The sequence below is a fragment of the Lepidochelys olivacea genome (assembly GCF_965140295.1).
Source record: "Lepidochelys olivacea isolate rLepOli2 genome assembly, chromosome: 10".
NCBI lineage: Eukaryota > Metazoa > Chordata > Testudines > Cheloniidae > Lepidochelys > Lepidochelys olivacea.
This window is the reverse complement of record NC_140420.1, coordinates 23,632,136-23,651,184: the sequence shown is the minus strand read 5'-3', so window position 1 is coordinate 23,651,184 and position 19,049 is coordinate 23,632,136. Positions and strand designations below refer to the sequence as shown.

The 19,049-nt window shown below is 38.3% G+C and overlaps 1 protein-coding gene and 1 long non-coding RNA gene across 7 annotated transcripts in view; one reads left to right on the top strand and one right to left on the bottom strand.

The window, feature by feature from the left end:
• The window catches only part of CLEC16A (C-type lectin domain containing 16A), a 185,758-nt gene that overhangs the window by 159,012 nt on the left and 7,697 nt on the right, over positions 1-19,049 (top strand). For all 6 annotated transcript variants that reach the window (XM_084641948.1, XM_084641947.1, XM_084641946.1 and 3 more), the window contains exon 22: positions 13,975-14,124. In XM_084641948.1, the coding sequence (XP_084498074.1) occupies positions 13,975-14,124 (150 nt within the window). The remainder of the gene's footprint in view (positions 1-13,974; positions 14,125-19,049) is intronic.
• LOC311527713 overlaps positions 7,574-19,049 on the bottom strand; it is a 75,746-nt gene continuing 64,270 nt past the window's right edge. The window contains exon 3 of the long non-coding RNA XR_014713422.1: positions 7,574-7,692. This is a non-coding gene — a long non-coding RNA (uncharacterized lncRNA). The remainder of the gene's footprint in view (positions 7,693-19,049) is intronic.

Here is a 19,049-nt window from a genome sequence, read left to right as displayed (position 1 = left end):
TTATAAGAGTCTGTTTTCAGTTGCTTATAACTTTGATAGATTTTACCCATTTGAGCTGAAATTTCTGTGCCAGGTGTCTATCTCTGACATTAACTTTTTTTGCTAAAATATAAAAAAAAAAATTTTTCCAAGAATGAAATTAGGAAAATACGTTTGGCCAATGCTTAAAAAAAAAAAAGTCTTAACTGCTGGGAAGTTCCAGTATCTCTATGCTTTGATGCAGGGACTTGAAATTTGGCAGAGAGGTTGCTCTAGTCCCAGTGAATAACCACCCACATTTGTATGCCTCTGAAAATCACTATTTGCACATTCTCAGTAGAAGTTTATTAGAGTTTGGTCACAAAATTCTCCAACATTCCTTCTTCACTGAGGAGGACTTTTCCTACAATTACTCTTCCCATTTGTCACTGTGGCACTGGACACCAGACCTGATCAGGGACACGTTCTTCTGTGTTGTCAATGCTCCCACTTCTGACACCTAAACATCATGGATGAGAAGGAGAAAGTACCAGACTCTACTGCAAGGGACTGACTAGTGAGGGGAGGGATACAGTGTGTGGGGAGGGGAGAATGACAGGAGTAGAAGGATTTGTAACTGCTAGAGAATATTCTCCTCTGGCCTTGGAATGGAATCCAGGATTCCCCGTCACAACATTCCTCTGGTGCCAGCAAATATTCGTTAATCCCACTGTCAAAATGTCTCATACTCTTTTGTTGTCTGGAGGATCCTTGTGTTATTTGTTTCATAATATGGAAGGTGTGTAATGAATGAGGGTTGGGATTGCAGGAATGGTCTCATAGTTAAGACTGTTGAGTGGCACCCCGGAGAACTGGATTCTGCTCTGCCACAGAGTTTGTATGTGATAATAGGCAAATAACTTACAATGGCTCAACGCGAAAAAAATAGTTTTGTGTTCCTCATGTGCTGGGTGCTCAATTTGAGATTTAGGGTCTGATCTGTAAAACTACTGAGCTCACACAAGTGCAAGTGAAGTCAATAAGTGTTTGATCTGAGTACGTATAAAGTGCTATAAAATGCTGAGTACTCTGCAAAATGAGGCCCTATGCTTCTTAAATTGATCACCCAAACTTAGCGCATACTTTTGGCAGCTTTGGCTTTAATCTCTCTCTGCCTCAGTTCTCTATCTGTAGAATACCCTTTTTCTGACACAGGTATATTGTGAAGACAAATTCATTAGTGTTTGTGAAGCAGTCATAAAATATCCATGAGGAAAATAATTCTTTATTCAGTGCAACATTTGGAGAGTGTGCAGTAAATAAGATGTGAGACTACACACTGATGAGAATAAAAAGATATAATAAATATCTGAATCCCTTTGCATTGACATGAACATTAATACTCTACTTTGTTTCCTTCCAAATACATAAATGACCAATGCAGTTATGGGTGGATCTCTATCCACACCCTGAGTATCTAGAAAGCTGCAGCCTGGGGATATGAAGGTACAAACTAAGAGCATAGTCCTGCAAAACCCTCATCATCTCACAGAAGTCAGTGGGGCTATTTGTGTGACATAGGACTGATTTACACACACAATTTTTACCAGTATAACTATTTGGGTTAGGGGTGTGATTTTGTTTTTACCAAAATAGTTAATCCACTTCAGTCCCTAGAACGGATGCAGTTCTGCCGGTGTAAAGATGCATTATACTGGTATAGCTTTTTCCTGTCCTTGTTGAACCATAGTGAACACTTGCAGGAGGAGCAAAATAATAAGAAAACTTAAGTTTACAAAAAATTAAATATAAGCAAGTTAGAGGTAAGGAGTAGCAACGTGAACTTTAATTTGTAAAACTGGCAGAACAGAAGGCAGTCAGTGATATGAAGCAACAGGCTAGAGTTCTTAACAAATTAGTCCTGACTACTTCGCCACGTGTTCTTTTTAATAACCTGGTTGAGAAGCAGCTGCCAGCTCTGTTTAATGTGCACCTTTAAACGTCCGCAGATCGGCACCTAATTTCTCTGCTCAGGGAGGAGCCTACAGTTGTTGCAGAATAGGGTTGAGGATTCATTGTTATAAAGCTCTCTGGAAAAGGTTACACACTGCCTACTCATACTACACCCAAATCTGGCCTATATCAGGCTCACTCTTCAAAGAGCAAAAAAAGTCTTGTAAAAGTGAGTGCGAGAGAGAATTTTCCTGTGTCTAACTCATTATCGGGGTTTGACTGACATGAAAAAATGGAATTGAAACTTTTGTGATTCTCAGAAATGATTGTGCTTGGCCTGTGTGGTCTCAAGGCCATTGATTGTTCCCTGTTTCCCAGCATAACTGGTCTTCCAAAATGTGAAGTATGTACCAGAAACCTAATATGCATTTATTTTTGCAAAAAATAAACTTCAGTGGGCATGAATGCTACAGAACTCCTTCAGATTTGAAGTAGTTCAGTTTGTGGTTCCCTTCACATAAACCATCAGGCACCATTGTATGCAGCCTCAGTTTGTTAATTCATCTAAAAGATTGTGGAAGATCAATCAGTTTGGTTTCTGAAACAAACATAAATAAATCCTTGTGTTTTACAATATAGATAGCTGCTTACTACACTATTGTTTTTCTCTAAAATAGGTCTATTCTACTATGGTTATGTGTACATTTTTGAAACAGATTTTGATGTGAGACTTTATGAACATTGACTTAAAATATCAGAAAATCCTGATATGTCACTGTAAGTCTTCCACAGTGGATAGGTGTATGGTCTTAATGAGATGGACAGAATAGTGTGTAAACATCGAGCTATAAGAGTATAGACACAGCTTTTATCTGCACACTTCATAATCTTTACTGTTACTACCATGTTCTCCATAGATTCTTTAAAATAGAGTCAGGAATGGCACTGTATCCTAAAATGAAGGACTGTGGTTAAGTTAGAAGATTTTTCAGGGAATTATGGAACAAAGTCATAGGAGATATTGTAGGAATATCATGGCATGTGATAAGAGACGTTATGGTGGATGTATGTATTGTAACAATGAAATTTAGAATTACAGCAAATAACATTCAAAAACTTATTTAAATGGAAAAGTACAAGCACAGTCTCTAGAGCCAACTAAGAACTAAGTCTCCAGCCCTGCAACAAGCTCCATGTAGGTCTAAAACCGCAGGTTGGCGTTATAAGTATTAACTTTCTCATTAAGACTACCTGCTGCTAAGTAATGTTAAGTAAAGTAAATATGTATTAAGTTATCATTTCTGTATTTAAATATTTCCTTAGGAGCTTAATAAATTTTCTTTCCATTCCAAGTACCAGACCGTGATTTAAATTGAAATATTTATGTAAGCAACCATGGGTGCTGCCACAACCCCTTGGCTTGAAGTGATTTCCATCATGTATAGGGTTTACAGTTGGTTCAATGGCCCCTCTATACAAATTGTTCCAGCACCCCTGTAAGCAGCCCTAATTAAAAAGCAGTGTCTGGAACTGCAAAAGCTTGAGTGAATTCGAGAGAATTATTTTAATTTTTAATTTTCCATCTCATTACAATGGATGTAATTTTAAAAACTGGGATTTTCAAAGACACCTAAGAGAATCAGGCACTCAATTTCCATTGAAAATCAATCAGATTAGGGGACCTAATTCCATTTAAGTAGAGGGAAAATCAAAGCCTAAATGCATGGAGTGAAATGCTGGTCCTAAAGAAGTCAATGGAAGTTTTGCTGTTCACTCCAGTGGGGCCAGGATTTCACCTTAGTATGCCATGTGGAATTTACTATGGTATCTTGTATGTTGCAACAACGTATTTGTACAGTGATAAATGTTTACGCTGAGGAATACTGAATTTATTATGGTATATACAAATAATGGAAACAAATTAATCATTTAGTATGTCTGTATTTTTGCATAGTATTGGAAGTATTTATTTATCTTACCTTTGAGTATCCAACTAAGGTACTGACAAAATGTTTAGTGAGGGAAGCACTGGTCATTTAATGTTCTGCTTTGTGGGCTAATTAAAAAACAAAAAACAAGAAATTCAACTGTCAAAATAAAGTGTCTGCCAATAGGAAATTGAAATATCAAGTTGCTTAATTTATGGTTAATACAGAATTAGTTTCCAGATAATAAATTCAGGGATTACATCGGAAACAACAAACAAACAAAAACGAGCTAAATGAGGGATTCAATGGGCAAATGCTTTTGCTAAGAAACAGGCATCAGAGTTAAGTTCTGCTTCAAAAATCAAGGCCAAGCTTTATCTAAGGGTATGTCTAAACAGAGATCTGATTGCAGTACATGTAGACGTACCTGAGCTAACTAATCTAGGAATGAAGCTGCAGCACCATGGGCCAGCTAGCTGCCTGAGAAAGTGTCCACTGTCCCACTTGTATGGCCCTTGATGAAGCCTTTGCTGCTCCAGCTTAACTGCTATTGGTACCTTGATAGGTTGGGTATATCTACAAGAAAGGTAGTTACAACCCATGGTTGCAGAGTAGTCATATCCTTAGAGACTCCACCATCCTAACATATATGACTAGCCTCTAACCAAAAGGAGCGCACCTTACCTTAGACCTTTGTTCCTCCTATGGCGCTGAAACTTTGGGCAGTCCAGTTCCTAACTGTGATACTTCTTCCCAGGTGATGCCTGTTGTCATAAATATAAAAGGAAGGCTAACCACCTTTAAATCTCTCCTGGCCAGAGGAAAAACCCTTTCATCTGTAAAGGGTTAAGAAGCTAAAGATAACCTCGCTGGCACCTGACCAAAATGACCAATGAGGAGACAAGATACTTTCAAAGCTGGAGGGGTGTGGGGGACAAAGCGTTCTCTGTCTGTGTGGCTTTTGCCGGGACAGAGCTGGAATCCAGGTCAGAACTCCTGTAAAGAGTTAATAAGCAATCTAGTTAGATATGCGTTAGATTCTGTTTTGTTTAAATGGCTGATAAAATAAGTTGTGCTGAATGGAATGTATATTCCTGTTTTTGTGTCTTTTTGTAACTTGAGGTTTTAGCCTAGAGGGATTCTCTATGTTTTGAATCTGATTACCCTGTAAGGTATTTACCATTCTGATTTTACAGAGGTGATTCTTTTACTTTTTCTTTAATTAAAATTCTTCTTTTAAGAACCTGATTGCTTTTTTTATTGTTCTTAAGATCCAAGGGTTTGGGTCTGTGTTCACCTATACAAATTGGTGAGAATTTTTATCAAGCCTTCCCCAGAAAAGGGGGTGTAGGGCTTGGGGGAATTTTGGGGGGAAAGACGTTTCCAAGTGGGCTCTTTCCCTGTTATATTTGTTAGACACTTAGTGGTGGCAGCAATAAAGTCCAGGGACAAAAGGTAAAATAGTTTGTACCTTGGGGAAGTTTTAACCTAAGCTGGTAAAAATAAGCTTAGGGGGTTTTTCATGCAGGTCCCCACATCTGTACACTAGAGTTCAGAGTGGGGAAGGAACCTTGACACCCATGCATTCAGTATCCTCTGTCAGTGTCTTCTCCCAGTTCTTTTTTGGCCTTCCTCGCTTTCTCTTTCCTCCCTTGGGTACCCAGTTTAATGATTGCTTGTCATGCCTCCCATCTTCCATATGGTGTATGTGTGCCAACCACCTAAGCCTTCTTTCTTTGATGATATTGTGCAACAGGTCCTGACCTGTCAGCTCCCTTACTCTCCCATTGGTTGTTTTCTTTCCATAAATGTATAATATATTCCTCAGCCATCTGTGATCAGCCTCCAATCTCTGTTAGCCACTGTCATTGTCCAAGTCTCTGCTCTGTATAGTAGTGGGCTCACTACTACCTCATGGTATAATCTGACCTTCTGTTTGATGGGGAGACTTCTGTTTGACCAGATGATGATCATCCTTCCAAAAGTGTTGTTTCCTAATCTTGTATGAATACGTTCAGATGTTGCCATGCTCCCCAGATGACAGAACTCTTCTACTTCTCCAGTCTCTTTTCTGTCTAGTTTCCTTCATAATGATGGTTTTCTTTGCATTTACTTTCAGTCCAATTTTTTCTGCTTACCTCTAATACAAGGGCAGTCATTAAGTTCCACATCGTACTTAGAACAGTGATGTTGGCAAAGTAAAGGTCGTGTAACTCGTATCTGCTAAACCATTTTATATTGTCCACAATGCTTTTTGTTGCCTGCTTCATCACCCAATCAATTGCTAACGCAAAGAGGATTGGTGATACACACACCTTTGTCTAACTTCAGTTACAATATTGAACTATTCACCCAGACCTGTTTCTGACTTTACAGCATATCTACTTCATCATGTAAACTCCTTATCATGTTGATCAGCTTGCTGGTCTCCCATAGCTTTTAGTCTCTCTGTGGACATTAGCTTACGCTTTCTTGAAGTTGATTAAGACACGCTTTTGCCAAGCAGTATCTTTTTTGGTATCTGTCTAAGAAGGAATATCTCTTCAGAACATGATCTACCTGGATGGAACCCAGCCTGTTCTCATAATATCTCATTCACTGCCTTCAGTGATTAAAATGTCATGTGACGTTTTAAAAAATAATTTAAGCATTCCAAATTCTAAATGATTTGTCAGAGTAATCTACAGTGGGTTCTTACTACACTTAGCTATTTACAGTGAGCAAGTATTTCATTGTGTGTGTATTAGTGCTTTAACTGGGACTATAGTATAGCAAGAATACCACATTTTCAACTTTCCATCTTTTGTATTAAAGTTTTTTATTCAAAACTTCCTTGATATTTTCCTAATCAGAACAACCTTGATAATTTATTAAGTAGGAGCTTAGGGGACATCCACTTTGTGCACTTAAACTTAATCAGTGCAGCCATACCTCTCACATGGTGCAGGACATCCCACATCTGGCCCCAATTTTTAAATTTGTACCACATTGCCATTTCAAAGTCTATATTCATCTAGTCTGCAAGTTTTCCTGGTTCTGAGCTGTACATCTTGGTGTCTGATGTCATCATGTCTTACACCCACAGCCAGTCACTGCCATGTTTGCACAAGCAGATGGAGCAAGGCAAATATGTGAAGGTAAATAGCTATAAACAGCTATAGCTACAGTCTCTAAAGTGACAAGAGCTTGCATAATTTTTGCTTTGTCATCATAAGAGAACCATGGCTGGTAGTTCAGACATAAAGGCCATATACAAGTTGCAAGATTATTGGCGTTTCTGGAGTTCTGCTGTATTTACCCCATTTTCTTCATTTTGGATATTTACATACCATTATTTTAGCATAAACATGAACAGCAAGGACTGCCATTCAAGCCCTCAGGTCGTCAGAGCAGAGGGGGGAAAAACACAAAAGATGTCAATAGAGGTCCTCTGGAGAAGACACAGAAGAGGTATTCCACATTGTAGAACAGCTGGTACACAGAATTCACGTGGGTCACTGATAGTCGATGTGGACAAATATTTGATTTCTACAATATCTGTGGATGTGACTATACTGTGATCCAGGAGGATATCAGATAATGTGGCATCAATGACTGGGAGAAATAACTTGGTGCTGCTCAGGCTGAAACAAATCAAGCAAAACAGAGTCAACGTGGGCGGTCTCTGCCATGTAGCAAATATCTACAGCAAATCCAGAATAAAACTTTCAGTACCTGCCGAGAAACTTATTTCTCATGTATACTGTCACTTCTCTTCAAGCTCCTAAAGGTATCAGCTACTAAAAGTGTGCCCTGTTCGTCGACGCTGAGTCATTGACTATAATAAGCTTCACATAGAGATGCCTTGGAACTTCTGTTGAAATGAACATATAAAAAGACTGCATTATTTAATGGCACAGTACTAGGTAACATTATTTAGAAATTCCCCTTAAGAGATCAGCTGTTTAAAAAAAAAAAATGCAGCCAAAGCTATGTCTGTTCTGCTGCCACATTAGGGATTACAAGTAGCGCTGAAAGAAAAGGAGTACTTGTGGCACCTTAGAGACTAACCAATTTATTTGAGCATGCTCATGCTCAAATAAATTGGTTAGTCTCTAAGGTGCCACAAGTACTCCTTTTCTTTTTGCGAATACAGACTAACACGGCTGTTACTCTGAAACCTGTCAAGTAGCGCTGAAGAAGCCAGCGTATGGATCAGTTTTCAGTGTATCAGGATCAGCGTATGGATCAGTTTTCAGTGTATCAGGTCCAAGATAGAGCTGATCTTCTTTCTACAAGAACCAGTGGAGAAATAAAGCTTTATGAGAGACTTGTAATGACTGGCTTGTGTTTGCCCCACTCAAATGTTGAGCCTGAACATGCTTTCAGTATTGTGACAAAAGTCAAAACTGAGCTGAGACAAAGCCTCAACATTAAAACACTTAATGCTGATTTCTGTTAAAATAAGCAGAAATCGTGAGTGCTTTCAGCACAGTAGCCGAAGGAATTGTTGGGGTTGGCAAAAAAGCAACCCCAGAGTGCAACAACAGTGAGTGTTTGAACAAATTGACTTTTTATTTTAGTGTCAATAGTGGGTCTACAAAAAACACAGAATCATTTAGTTTCATTGAAACAAATTCCGGGCTATTTGCATGCTTATGTATCTTTTTAATAAAACTGTGTGTTCAATAGAAATTTGATGTCCCCCATTTCAAGGTGTGTTGTCCTTTGTGCTGAGGGTCACTGTCTCTCATTTCAAAGTCTGGGACTTGAGAGGTATGGATACAACTGGTTATACCAAATGGCCTTTGTGGGATTTCTGGGAGTTCAGTAATCTTTTGGGGATTTCTTAAAATCATAGATACTCCTGACAACAGAAAAAATACCTAAATTTCTTATCTTAGACTATATAGAATAAGGAAGTAGTGGAAGCCCCATTGCTAGTCATTCAAATCTGGACTGGACAAAATATTTGAGAATATACTTTACAAAACAATTGGTATGGGATGAACTAAGCATTGGAATGAGAGCTGAGCAATATAAATTTTCAGATAAATTATAATTGTGTGAGCATAGGAATTAGAAACAGACAAGATGGCAGTATTTTGATACTGAGTTGGCATGAAGAGTGAATAAGCATTTGCTTAATATTGAGCATATACTTATCCCTTTAAAAAACTGCACAGTATAATTATGGGCTTCAACTGAAATCTTTTGCAGCACCCTGCAGAATAGGATTCTTCATTCTTTCAACCTATTCATCAAAAGTATGGCTGTCACATAGAACTGTTTCATAGTCCATTTCATGCAAGTCATTCTGAAGAGTTGGAAGTGGAGAAACAAACACTGTTGTCCACCCTTCTGAACAAATGAGGTCAAGCAATCTCAGAATACAATATCAGTGTTCCTTTGTATAGTAGGAAAGAACAGGTCCCTCCACAGCAAATATTGGTGCAATGCTGTGGCCTGATTTGTGCAGGAGGTCTAACAATCCTTTCTGTCCTTTAAAATGTATAAATCCCCTTAATTATAGGTGCCAGAGCTGAGGAAACAATGACATTAACTGAACAACTTGTATATAGCTGCAATGCCATCTCTCTCTGAAGAAAAATGGCTCTTGTAGCTTTATATTGGTTGACCATTGTTAGAACATCTGTTTCTGCATTAGTGAAATCCTTGCCCCCTTGTGAGTTTGCAAAATGCAAAATCATACAAGGACATTCATGCAGACAAGCAATAGACCATATCTGAACACCTTCTCTTAAGGCAGCATTCTAAAACTATCATATCTAGGTGATGCTCTTCTACTAACTAGTAGTCTCTTTTAATGACCTTTGGAAAGCTTTGGTAGTAAAATTCTGAACTCCACAGAAGTAGCATCATCTGCATTGGACTATCAGTTTGAATTGGCATTGGATGGCTACATTTTAACAGAAAGAATCACTAAGCTTACCTTTTTATAAACAAGCCCACACACATCACATCAGTCTACACCCAATCAGTGATAGCCAATAACAGTCCTCACCCAATAACTATCCAATATGTCATATTAAATGTCATAATATGTCATAATAAAATACTGCCCTAATCAAGGGATTCCTCAAATTGTTAGATTAAATCTGTAGCGAGAGTGAGTCATACCAGAAGCTTATGAATATTGATATGCTCATAGGTCAGACAGTATGCTTTGTATTTGTGTAATAGCTTCTTACGATAATCTGAAAGTCCAACAATCTAGAGGGTTCAAGATGTTAAAGTTAATAAACACATTTGTTGTCAAACCCTTATACCAAGTTGTGAGGTTCAGACACTGTATCATCAGTGAGAGCTAAATCTGTTACCTGTTTAGTGTTGGTGAATGATCAGGTACATCCAGGTGAAACACACTGGCAGTCCCGGAGAATTGAGTAGATAAATCCTAATGTTTACTTGATTTCAGTGAAATATGAATGGATGACAGTACAGCAGTTGCATCAGAAGACTAGTAGTCAAAAGGCTGAAAGTCTGTCATACTTAAGTTTGTGGCACTACCTCTGTATATAAAAATGAAACTCCTTTTCAGTATTGGGCAAACTTCTAAAGACAAGAACAATTTTTCTTTCTGATCTAGGGGATTTGGGTATATCAAGAACTCATAATTTCTAATCCAGGCTTTGCTGCTGAGTTGCATTGTGGCCTTGGGCAAATCACTCAAGCTAAAATTTTCAAAAGTGTCCACTCATTATGGGTACCTCAGTCTTTGGATGCTCGGGTTGAGACAGGAGGACCTGGTTTTCAGTACCTACAGTTTTATCAGATGTCAGTTCATGCTGCAGGTACTCACTATGTCTGCAAATTTTGTTTTGGGTGTCAAAAGTTGGGTACCCAAAAATAATGGTCAGTTTTGAAAATGGCCTGGACTTCTGTTTCCCCATCACTAACGTGGGAATACTGAAACCCGGCCTTAAAGGGGTGTAGATTGAGCTGTTGTGTTCTGTATCTTCCTTCATCATTATTACTTCAGTAGCAAGTAGCAGCACTAAATGACTTTTGCAGTGATGTGTGAGGCAAAAAGAATACACAGTGATTGCTATAATACAGACTAGCAGAAAATCTTCCTAAGCAGCTAAAAAGAACTGCCACTCACTGTTCCCTGTCCCTTGTAAAGAGCCACAAAACACTCTGTGTTTTGGGTAGAAGGAAAAATGGGAGACTGTTCGGTTTTACTAATAGTCATAAGAATGGCCATACTGGGTCAGACCAACGGTCCATCTAGCCCAGTATCCTGTCTTCCGACAATGGCCAGATGCTTCAGAGGGAATGAACAGAAAAGAGCAATTATCAAGTGATCCACCCCGTCATCCAGTCCTAGCTTCTAGCAGTCAGAGGTTTAGGGACACTCAGAGCAGGGGGTTGCATCCCTGATAATCTTGGCTTATAGCCATTGTGGGATCTTTCCTCCATGGACGTATCTAATTCTTTTTGTAACTCAGTTATACTTTTGTCCTTCACAACATCCACTGGCAATGAGTTTCGCAAGTTGATTGTGCATTGTATGAAGAAGTACTTCCTTATGTTTGTTTTAAACCTATACATTTTGTTGGGTGACCCCTGGTTCTTGTACTATGTGAAGGGGTAAAAAAATACTTTTTCTCAACACCATTCATGATTTTATAGACCTCTCACATATCCCCCCTTAGCTGTCTCTTTTCCAAGATGAACACTCCCAGTCTCTGTATTTTTTCCAACTCTAATATGTCTTTTTTGAGATGTGGCAACCAGAACTGCACACAGTATTCAAGGTGTGGACATACCATGGATTTATATAGTGGCATTGTCATATTTTCTGTCTTATCTATCCCTTTCCTAATGGTTCCTAGCTTCTGTTAGCTTTTTTGATTGCTGCTGCATGCTGAGCAGATGTTTTCAGAGAGCTGTTCACAATGACACCAAGATCTTTCTTGAGTGGTAACAGCTAATTTAGATCTCATCATTTTGTATATATAGTTGGAATTGTGTTTTCCAGTGTGCATTACTTTGCATTTATCAACACTGGACAACAAAATGTCAGATGAAATTCAATCACGCAGTTTTGTGACATCCCTTTGTAGCTCTTCACTGTCAGTTTTGGACTTAACTACCTTGCGTAATTTTGTATCCTCTACAAACTTTGCTACCTTACTATTTACCCCTTCTTCAGATCATTTACTGCACTGGTCCCAGTACAGATTCTTGGGGGACCTCACTATTTACCTCTCTGCCCTGTGAAAACTGACCTTTTATTCCTACCCTTTGTTTCCTATCTATTAACCAGTTACTGATCCATGAAAGGACTTTCCCTCTTATTCCATGACTCCTTACTAGGTTTAAGAATCTTTGGTGAGAGACCTTGTCAAAGGCTTTCTGAAAGTCCAAGTATGTGATATCACCTGGATCTCTCTTGTCCACCTATTTGTTGACACCTCAAAGAATTCTGATAGCTTGGCAAGCCGTAATTTACCTTTAGAAAATCTATGTGGACTTTTCCTCCAACATATTGTGTTAATCTATGTGACTGATAATTCTGTTCTTTACTATAGTTTTAACCAATTTCCTGGTACTGAAGTTAGGTTCCTGTAATTACCAGGAACACCTTTGGAGCCTTTTTTTAAAAAGAATTGGCATTATGTTAGCTCACCTCCAGTCATCTTGTACAGAAGCTAATTTAAATGATAGCCATTGGTAATTCTGCAATTTCATATCTGAGTTCCTTCAGAACCCTTGAGTAAATACCATCTGGTCCTGGTGATTTATTACTGTTTAATTAAAAAAAAAAAAAGTTGCTGTTAGTTTTTGTGTCTTTTGCTAGTTGCTCTTCAAATACTTTTGTCCTGCCTAATTATATTTTTACATTTGACTTGCCAGAGTTTATGCATCTTTCTTTTTTCCTCAATAGAATTTGACTTCCATTTTTAACGAATGTCTTTTTGTCTCTAACAGCCTCTTTTACTCTGTTTAGCGATGGTGGTATTTTTTGGTCATCTGTTTTTCCTATTTATGGTATACTTTGTGTTTGAGCCTTGATTATGATATTTGTAAAAATTGTTCAGGCAGCTTGCAGGCATTTCACTCCAAGTTCACTGTTAGACATTTTTCTCGTTTAAAAAAGCACAGATGTCAAGTGTTTAAAAACCATAGGCCAAACAAATAATAGTGCTAAATATGTTTCCACATCTTCTGCAGAGACAATAGACTTCAAGTGATGATGGTGTACCACAAGGACATAGAAAAATGCTGCATAATAGAATCTGTACACTACATTTCTTGAATAGAGGGTTAAAAATATTTGTTAATTGAGAAGATCAGCTATTATGTAGTACTCTTCTGTATTCTGACTTGGGAAAGTCTCTCAAACAGCTGGAAAAGCATCTAATGTCAGCATTTGGTTTGAAGGATAATATTCCCCAAGGGTAGTGATTTTTCCACTGAGGTGCTCTACAGGTTTTCAGCCTCACAAAAGACAGTTGTCTCCTTAGTAAAGCTCTCTTTTTGGCAGGTCATCTTTGAATTTATTGAAGCCAGTATTTACTACTACTTAGCCTATGCGCAGCGTGCTTCGGGGGGCACGTGACCAGGATTCATCACCTGGAATTTGGTCCACTGGTTGGATCATTAGCTTCCTCGGCTTGGGCTGGGTCGGGTACTGATGGGGAGTGCGACATGAACGCTGATTTGTGCCCCCCAGTGTTTACTGAAAATTGGCAATAGCATGCATTGGATCACTGACAGTCCATTTTGTTTCACAGATTGATTTTGTGCCTCTTACCAAGCATCTCTACATCCTTCTTCCATCATCCACCTGCCGGTTTAAGTAGCACTTTTCAGTTAGGAGTCGCTTTGCTTCTCAGAAAAAGAAAAGGAGTACTTGTGGCACCTTAGAGACTAACTAATTTATTTGAGCATAAGCTTTCGTGAGCTACAGCTCACTTCATTGGATGCATACTGTGGAAACTGCAGAAGACCTTCTTCAGAAGACCTTCTCAGCTGCAATTGACCTTTAGGTGGCTCCTTTGTCAGTGAACTGAATCAACACTAATGTGAGGCACTATTGTGCCTCTCACCCTTTCCCAATCTGTCCTTACCATACTGTCCAACTTTAATTATTTCTGTTATTAAATTCCATTGTCTTGTCTTGTAGGTTTTGCAGTAGCCCAGTGTATAAACCAGCACAATCCATCACCGCTTTCATCGCCATCTCCTTCTTCCAGTGGTAGTGGGAGTACTGGACACTGTGATTCAGTTACTGCCAGCTCAACTTCCACTCCTTCTACAGCACAGAGTCCATCAGGTAAATCACTGTTTTAAGTCTTGGCATCCAGGGTGCACACTGGTTTATTTTATAAATGCTTACTGGATTAAATTGTAAGTCGTGTTTCAGACCTCTTTTACTATCCTGGAATGTTTTTGCAACACAGATTGTGAAGATCTTTTCAGCTTTCTGGACTATTTTAGTCTGTGGATACTTTACTATTGTCAGTGTTGATTTGAATGCTGGTTGAAAAATACACCTTTACGTGCTTTCTCTTTGTCTGCTAGCAGGCTGTCTGCTTTAGTTTGTTTTACCTGTAATTATAATACGGCAGATTTATAGCTCATCATCTGATCAGCTGGAGCCCCTGTGAATAAGTGTGAGATTCTACACTCAGTGTAACTTTACGCAGCTGAATGGTTTTGTTCACGTACCACTTTTACAACTTTTTGTGGTTGTGCCTTTTATTTTTAAAAATAAAATGACTCACTTTTGTATATTTAAATCTGACAGTTATGTTTGTATGGTATCTATAGGGCAAACATGATATATTTCAGCACATGTATCTAGGTTGTTATATAGTAAAAGTTGGGCCATGATTAATGTGGCCTTTTGGTTAAATAGGCATTTGAGGAGACCCAAATTCATGCATTCCACTGGCGGAGAGGAAGTTGGCACGTATGCTAACTGACAATAGTAACTTGCTTTCAAAGGTTTTACACAGCAAACCACAGTGGCGCCATTGTGTAAAAGTGCTTAATTTGAATATTTACAATGAGATTCCTTTTTGCAATCCCAGTTAGGACTCCCTTTTCCATTCTTCCTTTATTTGTGAAGTATTTGTAGAACATCCCATACTGGCATTTATCCTCAACATTCATTACATCAATCCTTTCATTGACATATATGAGTCAGGGAGCTGCTAAGACACAGAGCTGGGGGCAAGGCAGGAAAGTCATTCTGCAGCAGATTCTCCTTGAAATGCTTCCACTGTGCACCTGCTCCACTCTAACCAGTTTTGGTTTTGACAATTGAGGTGACTGTTTTTAAAAATAATCAAGTTGGGCAGCCATTCCCAGGCTTGAAATGTGGATAGTCACCTGCAATTCTGATTACCATTTTGAATGGCCATTTCATTTTCTGATCATAACTTATAGGCATTCAGTTATTAGCATCCTTTGGGGAGCCTGAGACCTGTTTAAATTTATTGCAGGGGGCTGTGTTCTAAAAATGGGATTTTTGATGGTTATGACAAGCATTCCATGATCCACACTTATGAAATTCTAAACCAATTAGTAAATGCTAAAAAATGTGGTAACATCAACCTTATATCAACATTTCAGAAGTAGAATGAGTTAAGTTGCATGAATTACTATGTACTCCAGTACCAATAAAGTGGCATTAAAAATCATCAGCAAGTATATAACTTTGTAAAAGATAATATATTCTGTGTTTACATAGCTACTCAGTCGTGAGGTACAGACCCTGCATACTTACCCTAAGACACATCTTAAATGTTGCTTAATTTTTCAGTGTCTGATTGTCCTTAATTACCACCTGATCAGAAAGTGAGGGTCCATTCAACTATCACTCTCTAAAGAAATGGACACCAGAAAAAAGCCTAGTTTTGAGATGACTAGTTTTGACTAAAATCACTTCTCAAGCTTCTGGGTATTTATAAAATACTGTTTAGTGTTTCTATCAAAATCCAAGAGGCTCTCTGTCTGCCACAAATAAAATCTCTGGGAAAATGCATAATTCTCATACATTTAACTGATTGGACTCTACTCTGTCAAGAAGCGAAGTGAGTTAGAGTCTAAGATCCCTTCTGAAAATGCCTGCTGCCAGCCATTATCCAAGAAGCTGTAAACTCCATTATCTCTGATGATCATGACCTTTGTAGTCACCTGGGGATTGATGCTGTCTCTAAGGTCGCCAGGATCCAAAGCACTTAGGGCTTTAAGGTCATAATCAAAACATAAACTTTACCAAGAAACAACCTAGCGATCAGTACAGATCACATAGCACAGGTGATTATTCTCCCAGCTAGAAGTGCCACTTAAGTGGGCTGCAGCATCCTACATCATCTCAAGAGTGAGTGTAACCCCGTATAGAGCAGCCTGCAGGTATAACCCCGTGTAGAGCACCCTACGGTCATCCTAAATGGAGGTTAAGGCATACACTTTGAAAAGTCCTCATCTGAAAGACTGAGGACATAACCACCTTGTCAGAGATGAAAATACTCTACCATTAGTCACAAAAAATCACTGCCTGTCATAATCCTTTTCCTCACCTCTATCTACAACATGTAGAGGTACATTTGCAGCACCATTTTGAAATAAAACAAAATATGAAAGTCAAAGTGCTAAACTAAAACTCGTCTCTTGCTCCAAGTTTTGAAATGACCTTGTAGACATTTATCATTTTATTTAGTGTTACAGTCCTTGTTCACTGGTGATCGCTGAAATCGGATCTGTCAAAAGAGAGAGAAGTATGTGGGGACTGAGGGAATGAAGAGGTGGTAGGATTTTCAAAAGCTCCAGTCTGAAATAGCCTCATATGCAAGATAGATAGGAAACAGGAGAATGCGACCCCAAAACTCCATCTAATATCTATATGCTGTACTTGAATCTTTAGTGTGATCATGAGCCGGCATAAGTAAACGTGCAATCTGACTTTTGTCAATGGTGGCTGAGAAAAAAATGAGAACCATACATTAATTTTTGTTACACATATTACAGTAGTGCCCAGAGGCCCCGTTGTGCTGTATGCTGTACAGACAAAAAGAGAAGATCCAAAGAGCCTGCAAGTTAGGTCTTCTACCACTATCAGAAGGAATCCTTCTACAGCAAGACAAAGCATTCTTCATTCATATAGCGCTTCCTTATTTTATACTATTAAATAATGGTTTCTGGTTACACATGGTCACCCCAAACTCAAGTATCTGAATTCCTGCCTTGAGTCATATTACTTATTTCAGGCAGATGTCTTTTATTTGTGACCAGCCGTGACATCCATGAACAATTCAGTTAATCAAAAGCAGATATTTCCCTATGTAATAATATGGAAAGATTATAATGTATAGCCAATGCCATAGTTCACAATCTTCCAAAATCTATTCATTGAGTGTGCTGTTTCCAGTAAACTTTTATTTATTTAAATCCTGTAATTTAAAGTGCTCAGTCAGGTGAGGCTTTTTATTGTTGACTACAGATATCAGAGTAAGGTTTTGAAATGTTTGTTTTTCAGTTTCAAGATGGGTGAGGTAATATCTTTTAGTGGACCAACTTCTGTTGGTAAGAGAGACAAACTTTCGAGCCAAACAGCGCTCTTCTTCAGGCTGAAAAACTTGCTTCTCTAACCAACAGAAGTTGATGCAATAAAAGATATTACCTCACGCACCTCATGTCTCTAATATCCTGGGACCGACATGGTTACAACTACACTGTTTTTCAGTGTCTGCACTTTAAAATTCTGCTAAATCACTTAGATTGAGTGAGCTACCCACGCTAAACGTAACCCATGTTCTGATTAGTTCACAGGTACAGCTTTAAAATTCTACTGTTCTGCAGGAAGAAATCCTTAATTAAAAAAAAAAAATAACAAAAAACAGGATCTCATTGTGTTTCACTGAATAACCTTGCAAGATAGGAGGAGATTCTAAAGCTCCAGGATTCTGGGTGTAGGGTATTTTGACTCTTAATCTTCCCCTGAATAGCTTTCTGGAACAATTTTCAATGCCCTCACTTCTGGAAGTGCTGCCTCTGAAATTTGTACTCTTAAAAGCAATGCATTGATTTACCCTGAATGTAGAAACAATAGCGCCCTTCCAGGAAGTACCCCTTCTAGGAGCAGCAATTCCAGGAGAAAGATCACTGCAACTGTGTTTTCTCAGAGCTGATTCACATAAGGGTAGGTTTGCAGGATACCTGCGATCTGTTTATACTGCATCTGGCTCATCTCTGTTGCACATAGTGATCTTATTTAAGTTTCATTCCATTCCTATTTGTAAAGACTGCTATAAAATCTTTAAAATAAGGGGTTAGAAAAAATACGCTGATACACGTATAATTGTTTTTGCTGTTTTAAAAAACTAAGTTTGAAAAGCTATTGATTTTTTTTCAATAATCATTCATAAAGAGTCCACATTTTTTTTGGAATTCTGTGCACTATCGATGCTGACTCTTTTGATGGTTAATCAACATTTCAAATGTATTATACTTGGGAAATTTTTATCCCATTGAATAGCTGTTAAAGGCATTTTCCAACAGGACACTTGCGTAATGTGCCCAAATTACTGAAAGTTGCATAATAAACTAGAAATGCCACACCTGCCCAATTATAGCACTTATCCAGAATTGCAGTGTATGAAGTGAAACTTTCAGTTCAGCTTCCAAACTGTTCTCATTGCCAGAGACAAAGATTTTAAAAAACATGGAATCTGATTGGCGTGCTCTGGAAAAGAAAACAGTGAATGGAATAGACTTCTGACATTATAATAGCATGTAAATTTGTAATAGTCACATTTGAAAAAAGTCTGTTTATATTGTACAACTAGTAGTCAATTAGGAACTACAAAGAACTAAAAAAAGTTTTGCCTTTCACTCTAGTGAAACAAAGTGTTGCACATTGTAATTACCAATTCAATACCAAAACATTCTTTGTAGAACCTATCCCAAGAAGAAGAGGGGGCGAGGGGGAAGCACAGAAACTTTTAATATACAGTGAGCTATTTGCTACCACTTCTGCTTACATCAAACAGAACCATGGTACTTTTCCTTCACAAGGGAGGTCACTAAATGTTTTGTATATTACATGCCTATTACATATATTTCAGTCACTGGGAGAGGACAGTGGTTATTTATCTACTTTTCTGTGAATAAATTAAGCTTTTTCCAGCTCTTAATGCTACTAGACACACTGACAGCTAATGTTATATTCCAGAGACTTTTAAGGTTATAGCA